This window comes from Culex quinquefasciatus, chromosome 3 (genome assembly GCF_015732765.1).
Source record: "Culex quinquefasciatus strain JHB chromosome 3, VPISU_Cqui_1.0_pri_paternal, whole genome shotgun sequence".
Classification (NCBI taxonomy): Eukaryota; Metazoa; Arthropoda; class Insecta; order Diptera; family Culicidae; genus Culex; species Culex quinquefasciatus.
The window spans coordinates 81,790,234-81,811,241 of NC_051863.1; the positions used below are offsets into that span (position 1 = coordinate 81,790,234).

The window sequence follows — 21,008 nt, forward strand, 5'->3', positions numbered from 1 at the left end:
ACTTAAATTTCCATTGATTTTTTTTTAAGTTTTTTGAAAAAATATTTTGCTCCTGGTTTTTTGAGCATTTTTTTTAAATGGAGGGAAAGGGTTAATCGGCAAAAAGCTTTGTAAAATATTTGCAACAGCCTTGATCCTCCGATTTCAACATTTTGCCTGCCTGAATCAGATGGTAGTCAAACAAATTCGTTATATAACTGGAATGAGTTCGAATCCAGAAGGAAGGTTCCTAAGTGCAAAGTAAGTTTGAGGATCAGTTCATGAAAGGGTCATTATTACTTTCAATTTCAAATTATGCAATTATTACATATTTCTACCAAAATCAAATTTGAACGTTTTATAATTACTTTCAAAAATGTTTGATAAAATTTTTGACGGTATTTAATAGTTACTCCCATTGAAACCTTTGAAATTGTTTTAATTTTTAAAATGTTCGAACAAAATATTTGTGTTCTAAAATGGGGATCAAAATATTGATAAGTCATTTTTTATTAACAAAAAAATTAGCATTAAAAAGATTAAATTAATGGTAAAAAAGTATAAAATCACTTTACAAGTGGTCTACGGGCCATTTTACATGATCATTCAAAATGGGTCCGCGGGCCACAAAAAATCACCTCGCGGGCCACGTTTGGCCCGCGGGCCATACTTTGGTCACCCCTGGCCTAAATGTTTCGCCAAACGGCATATTTGGACCGAAGAATTAACGAAAAAATGGCTACTTTGATTCAATAGAACAAACAACTTCTTTGTTACCGGCCGAACATATGAGTACTACACGAACGGTTTCACGAGTTTACTTTTGAATTTTAAGTGAATTTTAAGTAAATAAAGACAAAAACGCGAAACCACGTTTTTCTCGAAACAGCAGTCATGGCATAATAGCCAAATTTCCAATGATGGGCAGTAGAGCTACTTTTATTCTCCGAAAAACTTTTCTTCTCTTGTTTTATGTTTCATTAAGTTTAGTAAACAAGAAAAACATTTTTCGAGACGAGATTTGTCTGATGACGCCTTTCGTCAGATAGGGAAGTAAATGTTGGGTCTGGCCTTAGCTCAGTCCAGGTGTTAAGAGCTAAGAGAACCAGCTGGGAGTTTTTTCAGTAAAATTGAAATACCTCGAAAACGATACATTTTCTCAACAAACCGACCCGACATTTTGTAGTCTACATTCTTACGCACATACTGGTTAAATATGAGCTTGATTGGTTAAGTCTAGCCTGAGTGGTTATCTTTTTAGTAAAAGGTACTAAAACACTTTGAAAATTGCCTCATTTTCCTCCCAACTTTTATAAAAAATGAAAGCGTTTTTGAAAAAGCTCGACAGTTTGTAGTCGAGACAATTACCTGCAATTTGATATATATAAACTCATACTTTAGTTGTAAAATAATTGAGTGGTTATCTTTTTCCCAAAAAATCAACAAAAAATATCGAAAACATAAACAAATTCACGCAGAATTCTACTCTCTCATAGAGTTATCTACGTGCGCATGTATTGCGTGTTTGTACACGAAGGGTTTTTAGGTTAAAATTTGTACCCGCCAGCAAAAACAAATGGTAAGCTAGTGTGCGTGAGATCGGGCTTAGATAACTCTATTTTGTCTCGAGCTCGCGTGCTGACCAGCCCTCTGTCACGACGGCCATGTTTCTGAAACCTAAATGTTCGACGCGAACATGAAGACAACAAAGAAGATGAAGAACGCAAAAAATAACGACACGGGACGGATTTCCAAACACAAGCGAGTTGACAGCGGGAGTGGGCCAGTCCTCGGAGAATGTTATCGAAGGATGCTCGGAAAGACCAGCTCCGCCACAATCACCGGAATTACGGATGTTTCTGCACTTGGTCGGTTACTCCCTGCCGGAGATTACAGCGAGTTGTTTGGAAGGATCAACAGCGGGACTTGGCCAGTCCCCGGCCCAGTACTACCCGGCAAATCTTCCCGGTCAATCGGAAGCAACAGTTCTCACCTTTTTTCGTAACAGATTTGCACACACAAAAAGTGATGTTTCTTGAAGATTTAATGTAAAAAAAACAGGCAACACCAATACTGCTACACTCACAGAGCCCACGCAGTAGTATTAGTGAAGAGCCCACGATAAACAACGTGGGCTCTTCACTAATACTACTACGTGGGCTCTTCGAGGTTTTGGTAACTGTCAAACGTTCTAGCCATTTACAGTGGTGCCAGAGGGTTGGTGCTGACAGTTCGTTTGCAGTGGTGCCAGAATATTTTCTTTATATTTCTCAAAGACTTTTTAAAACTTTATAATTTTTTATGAATTTAGAAATATCAGGTGGGCAATTCTCCGCCAACTCACACAGCAGTTGCCCCGACCCCTCTTCGATTTGCGTGAAACTTTGTCCTAAGGGGTAACTTTTGTCCCTGATCACGAATCCGAGGTCCGTTTTTTGATATCTCGTGACGGAGGGCGGTACGACCCCTTCCATTTTGAACATGCGAAAAAGAGGTGTTTTTCAATAATTTGCAGCCTGAAACGGTGATGAGATAGAAATTTGGTGTCAAAGGGACTTTTATGTAAAATTAGACGCCCGATTTGATGGCGTACTCAGAATTCGAAAAAACGTATTTTCATCGAAAAAACACTAAAAAGTTTTAAAAATTCTCCCATTTTTCGTTACTCGACTGTAAAAATTTTGGAACATGTCATTTTATGGGAAATTTAATGTACTTTTCGAATCTACATTGTCCCAGAAGGGTCATTTTTTCATTTAGAACAAAATTTTTCATTTTAAAATTTCGTGTTTTTTCTAACTTTGCAGGGTTATTTTTTAGAGTGTAACAATGTTCTACAAAGTTGTAGAACAGACAATTACAAAAATTTTGATATATAGACATAAGGGGTTTGCTTATAAACATCACGAGTTATCGCGATTTTACGAAAAAAAGTTTTGAAAAAGTTGGTCGTCATCGATCATGGCCGTTCATGGTCACCCGCGACAGACACGGACGACGAAACAAAGAGAAACGCAAAAAGTAACTTTTTCAAAACTTTTTTTCGTAAAATCGCGATAACTCGTGATGTTTATAAGCATATATCAAAATTTTTGTAATTGTCTGCTCTACAACTTTGTAGAACATTGTTACACTCTAAAAAATAACCCTGCAAAGTTAGAAAAAACACGAAATTTTAAAATGAAAAATTTTGTTCTAAATGAAAAAATGACCCTTCTGGGACAATGTAGATTCGAAAAGTACATTAAATTTCCCATAAAATGACATGTTCCAAAATTTTTTACAGTCGAGTAACGGAAAATGGGAGAATTTTTAAACTTTTTAGTGTTTTTTCGATGAAAATACGTTTTTCGGAATTCTGAGTACGCCATCAAATCGGGCGTCTAATTTTACATAAAAGTCCCTTTGACACCAAATTTCTATCTCATCACCGTTTCAGGCTGCAAATTATTGAAAAACACCTCTTTCGCATGTTCAAAAATGGAAGGGGTCGTACCGCCCCTCCGTCACGAGATATCAAAAAACGGACCTCGGATTCGTGATCAGGGACAAAAGTTACCCCTTAGGACAAAGTTTCACGCAAATCGAAGAGGGGTCGGGGCAACTTTTCCCGATTTCGTGTGAGTTGGTAGAGAATTACCCAGGTAGGTTTTTTTCTCTGAGGTTACAGTGAGTTGGTGGTATATCTACGGTCTGTTGAGAATTTCTAGGACATCTACCAACTCTACGGAGTTCAGAGATAAAGGTCAATCTGATCAATGGCTGCGTATATCAATAACTATGAAGTTGGAAAATCTTCAGGTATCTTCAGTGAGTTATACTGGGTAGATCCATGGTCTGTTGAGAATTTCTAGGACATCTACCAACTCTACGGAGTTCAGATATGAAGGTCAACCTGATCAATGGCTACTTATATCAATTACTGTGAAGTTGGAACATCTTCAGGTAGCTTCAGTGAGCTACACTGGGTAGATCTATGGTCTGTTGAGAAGTTCTAGAAACATCTACCAACTCTACGGAGTTCAAAAATGAAGGTCAACCTGATCAATGCCTGCTTATATCAATGACTATGAAGTTGGAACATCTTCAGGTAGCTTCAGTGAGCTACACTGGGTAGATCTATGGTCTGTTGAAAAGTTTTAGGAAATCTACCAACTCTACGGAGTTAAGAGATAAAGGTCAATCTGATCAATGGCTGCGTATATCAATAACTATAAAGTTGGAACACCTTTGGGTAGCTTCAGTGAACTACACTGGGTAGATCTATGGTCTGTTGCATAGCTCTAGGTCATCTACCAACTCTACGGAGTTCAGATATGAAGGTCAACCTGATCAATGGCTACTTATATCAATTATTGTGAAGTTAGAACATCTTCAGGTAGCTTCAGTGAGCTACACTGGGTAGATCTATGGTCTGTTGAGAAGTTCTAGAACATCTACCAACCCTACGGAGTTCAGATATGAAGTTCAACCTGATCAATGGCAAAGTCTCCTGGGAAAAAATCAGCCTCGGTAAAGTCGCTAGTTGGCAGTTGGACTCACAATCGAATCCCGGAGTGGATGGGAGCTTTAGTATACAAAGAGGTTTGGATTGCCTCACCGTTTCAAGCCTTTGGAAACATAGTTTAGAGTAGGAATCTCGCAATAGAGAACGCCTAGGTAATGGTTTAACGACTATGAATACTAGTTTAGTTCGAGTTTTAATTGTAGTCATTTGTTGAAACCACTTCAAACATAACGCCAGAGGATCTTTTTAATTCGGTTGAAAATAAATGAATATTTATTAGATTTAAATTATAATTATAATTACAAATTCATATGATTTCATACACTTCAAAATATGTTAGTTGTCCCACACATTGGAAAATAAGTTAGGCTTTTGTTTATGTTCCTCTTTTTTATATGTTTTCTTTATAACTTTTATTGTTGGAAACCAGAATTTGGAAAGTTAAAAACAAGTATTTTCTATTTTTCATTTTGCTACAAACTTTGCCTTTACTCTCTGAACTCGTTTTTAATTACTCATTTAAAAGTAAATAAAACTACAATAAAACAAAATTGGACCAACACCGAATCAGGAATTAAATTACTTAACTGGCCTAACCAAATTAAAAAAAAACCTTGTTAAGCCAATGAAATTCCATTCAAAACAATATGATTCACTGTCACCCACCAAATATTTCAATCGTGGTGTCCAAAACTTTCATGGATTTATTTGTGCAACAGCAATTTGCTTCACTGAACCGGACCAATTCCGCGGGAAACTACAAACAAGCAAACAGCATAAGCATAAGCATAGGTGCCCACCCGCAGTTGCTACTCCGTTATTGACCAGGACCTCCAGAAGTTACATCCACGAGCCGTGGAAGATGAGTGGGCGCTATCTTTCCTCGCTTCGCAACTTCTCAAAGGCCCCTATCATGCTGATCAATACCGGCGCCGGCCACGACCAGTGGTAGAGTCACGGGGAAGTGGATGGGAATGTTAGTCCGATACTTGAGTGATAGAGACCGCCCAATCGACTGCTTCTCCGACAAAGTATCACATGAGTTTTGAGGGGTTAGTAGATGGGTATGAGGTCAGGATTCACGAGTGGCAGTGATGTGACCATGAGCATTTTGTTTATCGGTTGAAAATTTTAAATCTTAGGCAGCCGGCTGCGGAAAGATAAATAATTGATTATTTTAAAAAGTTTTTTAATCGAACGCGTGCCAACCGAGCAGTAGTGCTATGGGCTGGACTTATCAGTATATTTTTAGTGTTTGTACAATTTAGATAACGCGAGCAAATTTCAAAAATAGTAAATAAAAGACGCTTTACTCTTCATAAAATCGATAGTTTGACGAGTTAATATTAAAACTGCCTGATGGAATAAATTATTACAATCAACGAATATAAACGAAAAGAAAATAATGTTTTCACCATAAAAATTTAACACATTATTTGGATTGTATCAATCTACTGGTACAGTTGACAAACTAACGAAACGACAGCAAAATGATCAAGAACGCGTAACTAAATTATTAAATAATGACCCTTAACGATTAATTTCAATAAGATATGATTTGGATTTAGCGACCGATTTTGTAGATTTTACGCGGTAAAAAAATATAAAAACAAATGCATTTATATAATAAGAGCGCTCTCACCCAGATCCAGCATCCACCTTGGCATACAGTAGTTGATAAGCGCCTCCACGGCGCCTGGCTGGTTGGTCGCTCAAAGCGATCGAAGATTACAGGTAGCTGCTGTTTAACCTGCTGTTTTACGGCGACATACATTTAGCATTCATATTTTTAGCTAAGATTTTCGGACTGATTTTTTTAATTCCTTCTCACTTCACTGTAGTTAAGTCTGCAGATTTCTTCTAAAATCTGTATAACCCGATTTCGCCCTTACGAAAAATTCCACTCTTCCTTAGCTGTCAAACATTAACTGCAGAAAACATCTCTTGTGATTCATCAACCACTACCAATACACTCACACTTCAGGCAAAGCCTGCTTCGACTGCTTTGACTCAGCCAAAAGCGATGCGTTCACACACTCACACACGCATTCTGCTTTCCTGGCCCCTCGCTCCGTCCGTCGTTGATGGACCGTTGATGGACCACGACTCCAAAGCACCCGGCCAAGACTGGGGAAACCTGGACCCCTTCTAAATGGGGCAGGACAATCATGTGGCAACTTCCATGGAAACAATCCGATAGGTCGGTCAATCCAATGCACTCCCACAAACTCACTAGCACAGCAAGCTTGAAACAAAACTGCTTCCGAGAATGAGAAAAAAAAAAACCACAATAACCGAGGAAAATCCGGATTTTACACCGCTTTGGATCAAAAGCCGACGAGAAACCGATCGACCTTCAATTTCAGGGACACTCCCGGGCCGTTCTATCAAATCTTCCGGATGAAATCCATAGAAAAACACCATTTAAAACGCGCGCACTAGGAAAACGAACCGCACTCCACTTCAGAAATTCACTTTTCCACTTTTCTTTCAATAATTTCTTTGCCAACATCTTTGAAAAAGTATTTTAAAAATTCACATAAACTTCAAAAATATCTTTTAAAAATTGAACCTCCATAAAATGCATTGAAAAAGTATTTTTTTTTACTTTTTTCTAAACATTTCATGGTAAATATGATACGAAATATTTATTTATAGATTATTTTACACAAGTTTTCAAAATACCTGTTCGTGTCCGAAAGAAATCACATTTTTGGTAATCTTGCTAGTTTATTTTAGTAATTTTGATAATTTTTGTTGTTTTGACCATATGGGTAATTTCGGTCATTTTGATCATTTTAATCATTTTAGTTATTTTGATAATTTAAATAATTTTGATAATTTTAATAATTTAAATATTTTTGATAATTTTGATAATTTTGCTAATTTTGATAATTTTGATGATTTTAATAATTTTGATAACTTTGATAATTTTTAAAAATATTGATATTTTTGATAATTTTGATATTTCTGATAATTTTGATAATTTTGATAGTTTTGATAATTTTGACAATTTTGATAATTTTGATGATTTTGATAATTTTGATAATTTTGATAATTTTGACAATTTTGATAATTTTGATAATTTTGATAATTTTGATAATTTTGATAATTTTGATAATTTTGATAATTTTGATAATTTTGATAATTTTGATAATTTTGATAATTTTGATAATTTTGATAATTTTGATAATTTTGATAATTTTGATAATTTTGATAATTTTGATAATTTTGATAATTTTGTAAATTTTGTAAATTTTGATAATTTGGATAGTTTTGATAATTTTGATAATTTTGATAATCTTGATAATTTTGATAATTTTGATAATTTTGATAATTTTGATAATTTTGATAATTTTGATAATTTAGATAAAATTGATAATTTTGATAATTTTGATAATTTTGAAAATTTTGATAATTTTGATAATTTTGATAATTTTGATAATTTTGATAATTTTGATAATTTTGATAATTTTGATAATTTTGATAATTTTGATAATTTTGATGATTTAGATAATTTTGATAATTTAGATAATTTTGATAATTTAGATAATTTAGATAATTTAGATAATTTTGATAATTTTGATAATTTAGATAATTTAGATAATTTAGATAATTTAGATAATTTCGATAATTTCGATAATTTTGATAATTTTGATAATTTTGATAATTTTGATAATTTTGATAATTTTGATAATTTTGATAATTTTGATAATTTTGATAATTTTGATAATTTTGATAATTTCGATAATTTTGATAATTTTTATGATTTTGATAATTTTGAAAATCTCAATAATTTTGATAATTTTGATAATTTTGGTAATTTCAGGGTGGTTTTCGATTTTCGCGAATTTCGCGGATTTCGCGGAAATCTAAATCGCTCCCATCGAGCAGGATTAAGATAAATTTGCTCTCTTTCTTCTGGAAATACTAGATTTAGACAAACATTTTCACTAGCCATCGAAATCTGCGTTGTATTCTTGAAGATAGACTCACAGGAACATTCAACAGAAATCCGCGAAATCCGCGCCGCGAAAATCGCGAAAATCGCGAAGATTTTTTACCACCCTGTAATTTGAATAATTGTGATAATTTTTGACATTTTGGACACTTACATAATTTTGATAATTTTGATAGTTATTGTCATTTTGATTATTATAATAATTTTGGTCATGTTGGTTATTTTAGTCATTTTTGTAATTTTGATCATTTTGGTCATTTTTCTCATTTTGTTTATTTTAATAAATTTTATCATTTTGGTTTAAACAAATACTTAGAACAGATATTAACTGGTACCTTTGACAGTATTTGAAAATTATTTTTAGGACGTTTTTAAAATATATTTATGTTTGAAAATATACAAAACATCATATAATTCCAAATTATTGTTCAAATCACAATCTTGGGAGGAGTGATTGGAAACTACAAACAAGCAAACAGATTGAAAAATTCCAAAAAGCCAGCATCGCGGTACGTCGCCAGACATGCCAAATCATTTCGTATGTTTAATAAACACAAACTGAGGTCAACCGAGCCAGCAACTCACGACAACACGACATTCCACTGCGGGATTAGACTTTTAATCCGATTTAATATGTCCCGCATGTGCAGCGCAGAAAACCAAATCATAGATGACATATTCAGTGTGCAATTTGAATTTTTTTTTTGTTCGTTGTTTTACTTTCCTCTTCATTTCATCCATCCCGCGGAATATTGCACAAGCGTGGTGACATATTTTTCCTTTCCCGGAGCACGTGGTGTGCGATGCATCCAGTTCACTCATCGGAATCCTGGCGGAGCTTTTTTTTGCCACTCGTGTCCACTTGCTAACATGTCCGGTCCGGCACTGGTGGTACAAGGCCTCTTTTTTTGTTGCCCCCCACTTATTTTGCGCTGGGCTAAGTGGGGTCAGAAAAAATGCGTTGAGAATGATTCCAGATGATTGATTTCGGCACGAGTAGTGTAAGACTGAGCAGATCGCTTTGATAAGCAGCTTTTGCTGCTAACACTTTATCCTACTCCCTCACGATCTACATTCTGGAGAGGAAGGCGCCGTTATTAGTCAAAATCGTAGTAACCTTTGAATCATGACTGTGGAGTTGTAGTCGAAGCCGGAGTCGGTGGAGTTGGGTATTTTTTTAAAAATCCGACAAATTCTGAGAAGCCAGGTTCAGAGTCGAAGCCAATAAATTTTCAGCAGCCGGAGTCATAGTCAAAGTCGCAAATTTTCAACAACTTTTTATGGGAATTGTTGTTGGAGTTTGAGTCAGAGTCGGAGCTGATCTAGATCTGCTAGACCTAGACGGAATCGACGTAACACCTTATAATGTGGCCCTCTTAAACCTTGCGGTTTCGTCAACGGATCCACAGGCGTGTATCGTTCTTTTTGCGACAAGACTCCGCCTCCCGGGTCTCCTAAGTGTGAAGGTATGGGCACGGGGAGAGGGCACCGAATACCTATATTTACACTTAGAATTTTTTGCGTCCGCCCCGGGATTCGAACCGGCGACCTCTGGATTGTGAGTCCAGTGCGCGGTCCGATTGATCCACACAGGCAGACTAGACCTAGAAGCAGGAGTCGAAGTTGGGGTCGCTTTATTTTCAGGAAAAAAAAGGTCAAACTTTTCTATGGTTTCCTACGAGACACCGGATCTCTTACGATGACAGAGGCCAGTTTAAAAAAAAAATGGGAAACGCCATTTAAACCCCAACCACCTCTCTACGTGCAGCTGCTCGTTGACAACCGTTGAAAATCTGTGAATGTTTGAAGCTAACAAACCGAAAATAAAACATGTTCGCCCCACGTCATTGAGAGTTTTTGTATGAGTTTGTGTGTGTGTGTGGTCTGGAAAAGCGTTCGGCTATAGCGGTAGTGGAGGCAGGGAAGGTCGGAAAATATAAAACTCTGTTTGCCATTGAAATTTTTCCGGTGGAATTTTATATGAAGCACCATTTTTTATCGCCCTTTGTCCGGGGCCATTTTTATCTCGTCCACAGCGGCAAGGCTGCATCCACGGCGAGGACCTGCCGTATCTGTTCGGTGCACCGCTCGTCGGTGGGCTGAACCACTTCACCAGGAACTACACGAAATCCGAGATAGCGCTGTCGGAAGCGGTCATGATCTACTGGTCCAACTTTATCCGCACCGGGTAGGTATTTCACGAGGAGCGGCGGCAGAATGACGGATCGGGTGAGAGAGAGAGACAGGGTGGGGGATAAATTATGATTGTTGTATTTCTTTGTTTAATCGAATTTAGTGGGAATCGAATCGAAACGTGGGATACCCGCTTGGATGGTTATAGTTTTTGAAATTTTTTGTTTTTTAATTGTTTTTATTTTCAGGCACGAGGTTAAAACTGTTCTCGATTCCGAGCAAGCGGTATTTTTTAACGAAACCAATTTATTCTTTCAACATTGTTTGAAGTCGAAGGCTGTGCTACGCTTCATTCAATTTTGTTCATAAATTTGTATGGCCATTTTGATACGAGGGGGGAGGGGAGATCAAAAATATTGTTATTTTGCGTTATGTAAAAAAAACACTCTTTTACCCTAGGCTTGTATAAGTCATTCTTGTGTATATTGAACCAGTTGCACTCGAGAATAACATTTGAGAAGGGCGCATTGCTTCGTGTTGCTGTAAATCGAAGCCGTTTCATTGTATCAAAATGTTGTCAAAGACAAACTTGTAGGAAATTAGACGAGCTTTCCGAGCAAACACACTGAAATAAAAATACACGCTATTTTAAAGAGATGTTTGGTTTAAACATTTTGAAGTGTTCTAGACTTGCGCGAATGAAAGACTCACTTGGTTAGGATTTACACTTTATTACCACTTCTCACCTCCACGGTCCGTGGATGAAAGAGGGCGACATGTGGACGCATGGCCCTTTTATAGACATTGACAATGTTGGCAGCACTCCTCAGACTGTCAGTTCTACCATGACACTTTGGTAGTAAAGTAAGTACAGTCATGCCTCGGTTAAGCACCGCATATGGGGGATGCAAAACCGAGGCGTGCATAACCGAGGCACAGAGCTTATGGGATTTTGGCTATATGGGAGACATTGGCTTTAATCGTACGAAAAATCATGCAAACATCAGAAAATTATAGTGTTTTGGAATCGTGATGCTGTCAGCTATCCATTAAAATTATTATTTCATGAAAGTTTTCACAAAAATACGTAATTTTCCTGTATTTCGAAAATGCATATTTTTTCTCTAAAGAAACCAAAAATTTATTGTTATTGCAATATGGGTATCAAATGATCAGGTTTTTTTCATACATTTTGGATGTAACAATAACATTTTTAGAAAATACTCAAAATTTTCACAAAACTACGTATTTTCGAAAAAATACTCAAAATTTTAATTGTAACAATACGGGTTTCAAACGATCGGGATTTTTTCATACATTACGAATGTAATAACAACATTTTAAGAAAATACTCAAAATTTTTACAAAACTACCAATTTAAAAAATAGTACTCAAAATTTCCGTTTTTACAATGTGGGTATCAAACGATCGGGATTTTTTCATACATTTCGAATGTAATAACAATATTTTTAGAAAATACTTAAAATTTTCACAAAACTACGTATTTTCGAAAAAAATACTCAAAATTTCAATGGGGGTTTTCAATATGGGTATCAAACGATCGGGATTTTTTTCATACATTCTGAATGTAATAACAACATTTTTAGAAAATACTCAAAATTTTCACAAAACTACGTATTTTCGAACAAAATACTCAAAATTTAAATTTTTACAATATGGGTATCAAACGATCGGGATTTTTTCATAAGTTTCAAATTTAGTAACAACATTTTTAGAAAATACTCAAAATTTTCACAAAACTACGATTTTTTCTCAAAATTTCCGTTTTTACAATGTGCGTATCAAACGATCGGGATTTTTTCATACATTTCGAAAGTTATTAAAAAAATGAAAATACTTTAAAGTTTTCACAAAACTACGTATTTTTGGAAAAAATACTCAAAATTTCTGTTTTTCACAAGAGGTATCAAATGTTCGGGATTTTTTTATTCATTTCAAAAGTTATAACACAAATTTGTGGAAATACCCAAATTTTCACAAAACTAGGTTTTTTTCGAAAAAATACCCCAAATTTCAGTTTTTTACAATATGAGTATCACATGGTTGAGATTTTTTCATTAATTGTTACTTTGTATCGTCATGTGTCCGATTTTTCTAAGGGACGACGGGACTTGTAACCGCAACCACCTCATTACCACTGAGGCCCTTGAGATTCTAGATATCTCAAACCACCGTAGTGCTACGTGTGACAGTTTGGTATCTATTCCAGTCTGAAAACAGTATATTTAGATCGCTTAGTGTTCATTTTGTATCGTGATCATCGTCTTCTCCTTCTGGCAAAATCCGCTGAGCAGGAAGATTGAGACTATGCTTCAATTTAATTTAAAAGGTCATATTGTAAAAACGAAAATTTTGAGTATTTTTTTTTCGAAAATACGTAGTTTTGTGAAAATTTTGAGTATTTTCTAAAAATGTTGTTATTACATTCGAAATGAATGAAAAAATCCCGATCGTTTGATACCAATATTTTAAAAATTGAAATTTTGAGTATTTTTTCGAAAATACGTAGTTTTGTGAAAATTTGGATTATTTTCAAAAAATATTGTTATGACATTCAAAATGTATGAAAAAATCCCGATCGTTTGATACCCACAGTGTAAAAACGGAAATTTTGAGTGTTTTTTTTATTTGAAAATACGTAGTTTTGTGAAAATTATGAGTATTTTCAAAAAATGTTATTATTACACTCAAAATGTATGAAAAAATAATGATCGTTTAATACCCACATTGTAAAAACGGAAATTTTGAGTACTTTTTTTCAAAAAATCGTAGTTTTGTGAAAATTTTGAGTATTTTCTAAAATTGTTGTTATTAAAATCGAAATGTATGAAAAAATTCCGATCGTTTGATACCCATATTGTAAAAATTGAAATTTTGAGTATTTTTTCAAAAATACGTAGTTTTGTGAAAATTTTAAGTATTTTCGAAAAATGTTGTTATTACATTCGAAATATTTGAAAAAATCCCGATCGTTTGATACCCATATTGTAAAAAGTGAAATTTTTAGTATTTTATTCGAAAATACGTAGTTTTGTCAAAATTTTGAGTATTTTCTAAAAATGTTATTGTTACATCCAAAATGTATGAAAAACACCTGATCATTTGGTACATATATTGCAATAACAATATATTTTTGGTTTCTTTAGTGAACATACATTTTCAACATACAGGAAAAATACGTATTTTTGTGAAAATTTTCATGAAATAAAAATTTTAATGGATAGCTGACATCATCCCGATTCCAAAACACTATAATTTTTTGATGTTTGCATGATTATTCATAGAATTATAGCCAATGTCTCCCATATAGTCAAAATCCCATAAGCTCTGTGCTTCAGTTAAGCACTGGGCCGTGCTTAACCGAGGCAGCTGGCAGTGCAAAACCGAGGCGTGCAAAACCGAGGCATGGCTGTAAATCTTTCCCAGTTCCTGAGGAGATACCCTTGAAGAGAATCGGGGCCGGCATTTACAAAGCGGATTCAGTGGCAGTTTAATTCTCAACTTAATGTTAACATGTTAAGCTAAGAACAAGATTGTCCGTTCGACGCAGTGGTGAACGCAGAACGCTGTGCCAGTTCGATTTTTCCATCAACTGTCAGTCGAACAATCTGCAGGGGTTGCTTTGTTCAATGGTCGATGACTGGCAGGCTATGATGACAGGCGCAAAATTTTGCGTTTGCGTTCAGGCCTGACGGACAATCTTGTTCTTACCTTTAAGGTTAATGTTAACATTCCATAGTTCGCCTCCCTAAGGTGTCGTGATAATGTCCAGTTTGTGACGATAAACTGCCTTCCCTTTACTAAGCAATCGATTCCAGAAAGGAAAAGATCACCAGTTGTGTTGGTCCGAGCCGGGATTTGAACCCCGATCTACCGCTTACGAGGCGGAAGCGTTACCACTGGGCAACGTGGCTCGGTCAACAACAATCAGTCAACAATTCACTACAGATTGAAAAGTCAAATTTAACATTTAGCTTTTTTGTGACAATAGGCAAATATCAAGATTCTATAACAGAATAAAAAAATAAAAAAGGGGTGAGGGGTACAATTAGAAAGAATAATTTATGATAATTGTCGTTCATTCGACATCTTATGTTGAGTAGTAGAAAAGAACGACGCGTTGAACTGTTGAAATTTTCCGCTCTTTGAAACAACTTTTGAGCAAAAAGTATGCAATGTAAATACGCTTTAGGGAAGGAGGGAGGGTCTGTGTAAGAGTGACATTGCATGTTATAAGTAAAGGACAAGCGTGACAAAGGTGATGGGTAAATTTTGGACGTACTTTGTGTATGAAGCCTAGTTAGATTTTTGATACTCTATCACTCATATTTTTTTCAAAATATTCTTTTTAATTCTTGTTTTTTTATCGAATTTATTATAAAGGTAAAAATCCAACCGCGAAATGTGCTAAGAGCGGTAAATTTAATGTTATGTTTTCGTTTCTCTATTACCAAACAAAGAAAATTTTAATCGACATTCTTTGATGATTTGAGCCATCTTCAATGATCTTCATCTTCATTGGTTTTCAAAATGTATCTTTGAATGAGGAATGTCTTTAGAATGTAGAATGAGAAATAATCTTTAGAATAAAACATAACATTCGAAATTTCAACTAAAATACATACGAACTCCCAACTGAAACCATGGTTTCTATTGATAAAAATAAAACACTGCAAATACAATCCTCAATTGTTTGTAATCCAAGCGCTTGACAATATGCGCCAAACTTCCATAGGATCAACTTTTCCCCATTTTGCGTGCCATTCTTGGAATAATATTATTATACCAAACCATTTAAACCAAATATAGGCCGTCTGCGGTTACAAAACTTCACTTTGTCGAGTGATCCATTGCGACCAGAACGGCCTATCGGAGTGCAGTCAAATTTTCACCAGACAAAGATAAGGACCATTTTCGACCCTCTCCGGTTGTTTCAAGTTGCCTCTTTTGGCATCCACTGAACCAAAAGTAGGGATATCTGCCTCGGCTCTCAAGACCGCAAAAGCTCCATCAAAGCGAATCTGCCCTGCAAAAGGAGGGGGGGGGGGGAGCTCCGAAAAAGGTCCCTTTTCATATAACTTATCCGAAACGAGCTTCAATCTTTAAATGTCACCCTCTTAGCATTTTGCGAGATTCGAGATTCGCTCGAGCAGCCATAAACGCCGAAGATAGGAAAGGGACCGCCCCGAAATAATTGAAACGTTCCTAAATGATCCGAGGATGGTGGGGAAGGGAAAGGAGTCGGTTGCTCGGCCTCGATTCTGAAGTGGTCAAATTTTCATTTCAGAACGATGGCCGCCAAAAATTCATTCAATGACAATCCACCCTCTCTCACCCACGTTGTTGAACCACCCCATCCAATAATATTTATCGTTTGAACCTTTTTTTTTGCTTCAAATTTTTACACATTTACAGAAACCCAAACGAGCAGCTCGAGAACGACCACGTCCGGGACCGAACGCGGTTCAAAAACATCGAATGGACACCCTACGAGAGTGTACACAAAAAATACCTGAATCTAGGTGAGTGTGAATCATGGTTTGAAAACATTTAAACCCCCTCGCTCAGCAGGACAGTCAATCCACAACTATGCATCAAGCATCGTCCGCAGGAATCGTGATAACTTTAATTGATTAAAATTGATTAATTTTGAAATATATTTGTTTACGATTGAATCTGATTGTTATGTTTACACCCTCTTTCAAATTTTAATGGAAAACGATAAAAGAACAACAAAGCTATGAATTGCGGTTTGGTATTTATTTTTCCGACATGTTCGCATAAATGTTCCATATGCATTTTAGTGAATTTTTAATTGGTTATGCTCCTATCCGACGGGTCATCCACTAAGATTTTAAGAAGGATCCCTACAAATTTGAAATCGGCCCTTTCTGATTGATTGATGAATCGTGGGGGAAAGAGCACCAACATATTCTTCTCTTTGAAGTGTTGCTCGGGGACGCGCCACGTTTTTTAATTGCCTTCCTCAATAGGGTGTAACAACTTTTGCGGGCATTCATGGGCTTGTTTCGGTACTAAAATGGTACTTGCTGCTAAAGAGAACCTAGAGCTTATTGGTTCTCTAGCTAGCTCGCGATGCTCATGCAAATAAGCAAGCTGATGGTTGCCAGAAAAGCTTTAAGAAAAAGTTGAAGTTTTCAACCATAATATTACAAATTCTGTAACATTCTCAAAATTGAACGAATCCTTTTGCACTCTTCGGCAAAGTTGAACAACCTGGAGCACAATCTATGAGCTCGTGAGTTTTTTTTTAAATCGTTAAGGGGCTCACAACTAGCAATTTTACGGGTTAAATCCCGTTTAAAATTCTAAGTCAAAGCACAAGGTCCTGTCGTAAGCAATCAGTACACTCAGTACATCTAGGGAACCATGTCCTAAAATGCCCGCAAAATCAAACCAATTTGATACGAGAGTTTCAATTTCCCGGGAATCGAGAGTTGAATTTTGCTATTTCCCGAGACTCGTCAATTTTATTATTTTTGGCAAAAACATTGATTTGTTAAAAAAAAATTGAAAGAATTATAGTCATAGTTATTCAATACTATGTAAGTTTAACATCGAACTCCCGAATCGAACTGATTTATGGAATACTATCTACCTGTTGAAAAAACTTTACAAATCAGCTGGTACAAGTTAAATTAAATGGTTTGTTGGTACTCAAAACTATACCGAATTATTTTTTGTCGATTCTTAAGTCGCACTAAATGATTTTTCCTGAGTTTATTGAATTTGTTTGTTGGTGGTGGTAGACATCAACTTGGTATTTGATTTTCATTACAAAACTTAAACAATAGACAATAAACTGGGCATCAGCATATAGAGGATAAAGAGCACGGTTCGGTAGTAAAATGGTACTGTGTGTGGACAGAGAGGATAAAGTCGAAATTACTGAGAGTACTTTACTTATGGGTTTATTTATCAAAAATGTTAATCTATAAATGAAAAGTGCTAGTACTTAGACTCGAACCCAAGATCTTCGGCATTGTGAACCGTGCCTTTGCCGTATGGGCCACCATGGTTCGGTGACTAAGTGGCGATCATTTGTCCATATAAGCCACTCAATGGGATGAACTGTTTCAATGAACGAATGAACACGCGAGAGGTCTATACTCTCGCAAAATAGTACTTTCCTCACGTTTCTTTTCGGGAGGACTGTCCGCTCGGTCTTTAACTTTGGGTGTAGAAATGTGCAAAATCGGGATTTTTGCTACAAGACAAATAAGATTCTCAAGCAACATTTGAAAAAGGTTTTTTTTTTTGTTCTAAACTGTTAAAGTAATTTTAACAGTAACAAGGGAAACTAAACTGAGTGTGAACAGAAGGATTCCCTGAAAAACATTTAAGTTCCAGAGTTTTACTTAAATAATAATAGATTTTTGGTACCATTTCGAAATTTATAATAACATGCCTCCAAATTTGAAAATATTTTTGAATGAAAGAAATCTAGTTATTTTAACTACCTTAGTTTTAATGTCTGGGTTTTTTAAAGGTTCCCCAACTTAGTGGTCATGTCATCAATTATAAATGTTGGGATTTCTTTACAAGTTTGATTTTACACTTTCTGAATTTCAAATGGCTTTATGTTTGTTTTTTTTTTGTGTCAGGAATTTTACTCTTCTTTTGTCACTGATTGCATTTTCATTTCCTTTTTTGCCTCAAGCATCTAAACTCCCGGGAGTTTTGACAAAATTTCCCGGGAATCGAGAGGCTCAAAAGCGGCCATTTTTTCCCGTCTGTCACCCTCTTGTTACATCCTAAGGGGCAGTTAGGTGGTTACAGGTGACGAAAGTTATTTTAAAATTAAAGACGATGATGGAAAATATGCTTAGCTTAGAGCATTCACTGCTCATTAAAATTACATATTTCTCAGCTTCAAACTAAATAATTCGCAAATTGAAAATTGAGATACAGTCATCCCACATATTCAGAACGGTTAACAGATCGACCAATGATCAAAAAATTATAGAAACCCGATGGTTAAACATAATGATTTGCTTTTACCTTCATGTGACTTTTCTTGTGATCTTTCGATTGATGTTTCGACCGATTGTATTTTTTTACGTTTTATATCATTTTTTTAAAGAAAAACATTGACCCTTGAAATTTACAAATTTGGAACACTTTTTTCTTACGGGTGTAAAAAAACTTAGGTTCTCTCCAGGGGTAAATACATATTTTTAACAAAATAATGACTTCACACACTTAAAATAATCAAACTAAAGTTTAGTGATACATATTATTTTTTTTTGTTTTATATATATATATATATATATATATATATTTTTTTTGACTGGTCAACATTTTTTCGATGGATCAACTATGGTGGCTGTCAAGTAGGAACTTTTCTGTCAAGAAGGACCGCGAGGTTAATTTTTCCAAATTGATTTAAAAATCCGTTTTAAACTCTTTGTGGTCATACAAAGGGAAAAATAATCTTTATTGCTGTAAACTAAGCTTCAGTTTAGGACCCAATTATGGAACAGGCAATTTGGAGGCTGTTCAGCTGCTCTGAATAAGATAGTCTTGAAATGAGTCTTTTTTGTTTAAAAAAAATACTACTTTTACTGGTGAAATAGCAAGAGAATGTCCAAATGAAGGCCCTTTAAATAGTAGGGTCGACAGAAAAGCTGTTGAGCTATTGAAAAATGATCACAAAAATGTTCCGAATTTGTGGGTGTCCCGAATATGTGGATCTGAAACGGTTAAAGAACATTCGTGTACTTTTTTTGTTATGACGGAAAAATATTTTGTTTTATGTAGGAAAAAAAACTTGGCAGACGTGGCAACTTGATGCAAGATTGTGGGTTGACTGTATATTTGTTGATTGACTGGGGTGGCTGGTATCGCGTGGAGGACCGCAGCACCATTCATGAATGCATGACTTTTATGATTATTTATTGTCGTTTAGATACCAAGCCGAAGCTAAAAAACCATTACCGCGCGCATCGACTGTCGTTTTGGCTGAATCTGGTGCCAGATTTGCATAAACCTGGTGGCGATGATGTGCCCAACTCTCACCACGACCTCGAAGACGACGACGACGAGGGTGGGGCGCCGGTGCCAACAGTGAAACCACTAAATCCTCCCCTGCGGGATCCTTCGAATGCCAACTCGAATTTCTCCTTTTTCACCACACAAGTGTTTTCGCTGTTGAATTTTTCCGCTCACGGGGGGATTAACAACGGCAGCAACCGTCACAATGTCCATAAGCCGATTCCGGTGACAGCGGAGTCGTCCGAGGGGACAGAGGACGACGGAAGTGGGGGATCGGCGCAGGAGGACGGTTTCGCTGCCTACAGTACGGCGCTGAGCGTGACGATAGCAATCGGATGTAGTTTGCTGATACTGAACGTGCTGATTTTCGCTGGTGTTTACTACCAACGTGATAAAACGAGGTTAAACGAACCGCGAAACAGTAAGAAGCGAAACGAGAATGGCCAAATGCCAAACAATATCTGCGGCGAGCTGGAAGGTCTTACCATCCATGCGAAGAGTGATCCGTCAACGATACTGGGCCATCACCACGCCCTCCAACACCATCAGATGCCACCGCCCGAGTTTGCGGATTTGCCCCAGAGGGCACCACCACCGCCGAAGCACATCAAGTCGGTTCCGGACGGGACGATACTGTCGCAGCACGCGCTCCAGCTAATTGGCAGCAATTGTGGCACCCTCACGAAGAAGAGCTGTGTCAAGTCCAACCTTGCCACCTCCAATCAGGCCCAGAACGCGATGGACGAGCTGCGGGTGTGACGTTAAGTATCCTTTGCCATCGAGAACCAATCTCGATGCGGACACCGACACCATCACTGCTACCAACAGCAAGAGCAGCCACAACAGCAGCAACAGCAACAGCAGCACCACCACTATCACTCCCCGAGGCCAGAGGACGCGGCCCAGCCAGAGTCAGCACCACTCCAGCAACAGCAACAGAATCTGTAGCAGGCAGAGTGCTCGCTCAGAAAGCATTATCAATTAGTTAATAATTGATGAACGTATTTAGGTATAAATAAAAAATAAATAAATAACTGAATGTGTATATAACATAGCTATAGTGAACAGAGAAGAGTACTGCACAATACAACAACAACCGTTTGAACACGTTTCTCTCCTGACTGTCTTGAGGAAAAGTGGTCTTCTTTGACTCGCCGATTTTATACGTAAAACGAAGCAAGGAAAGGATGTGAATAATGAATCGCAGCACTATCGTCCGGGGCCGCCCCCGAACGGCTCAGCCCAGAAATGATTCCGTTCTGTATTTCATCTCTTCCGCTCTTCTTCCAGCAACAGAACCGGCAGCAGCTCATTCTCATTGTCAGTTCATATCGAAAGCTTGCGCGGATAATTTATCACTGGCGACCGGCGACGTCAATGGCGTTTGGCGAG

General features: G+C 36.6%; 1 protein-coding gene across 1 annotated transcript in view; it reads left to right on the forward strand.

Moving 5' to 3' along the window:
• LOC6038977 (neuroligin-4, Y-linked) overlaps positions 1 to 20,650 on the forward strand; it is a 72,078-nt gene extending 51,428 nt beyond the window's left edge. Inside the window, 3 exon segments of the mRNA XM_038262746.1 lie at positions 10,484 to 10,635; positions 16,017 to 16,123; positions 19,531 to 20,650. Of these exon segments, the coding sequence (XP_038118674.1) occupies positions 10,484 to 10,635; positions 16,017 to 16,123; positions 19,531 to 20,375 (1,104 nt within the window). The 3' untranslated portion in view covers positions 20,376 to 20,650.
• The last annotated feature ends 358 nt before the right edge of the window (positions 20,651 to 21,008 follow it).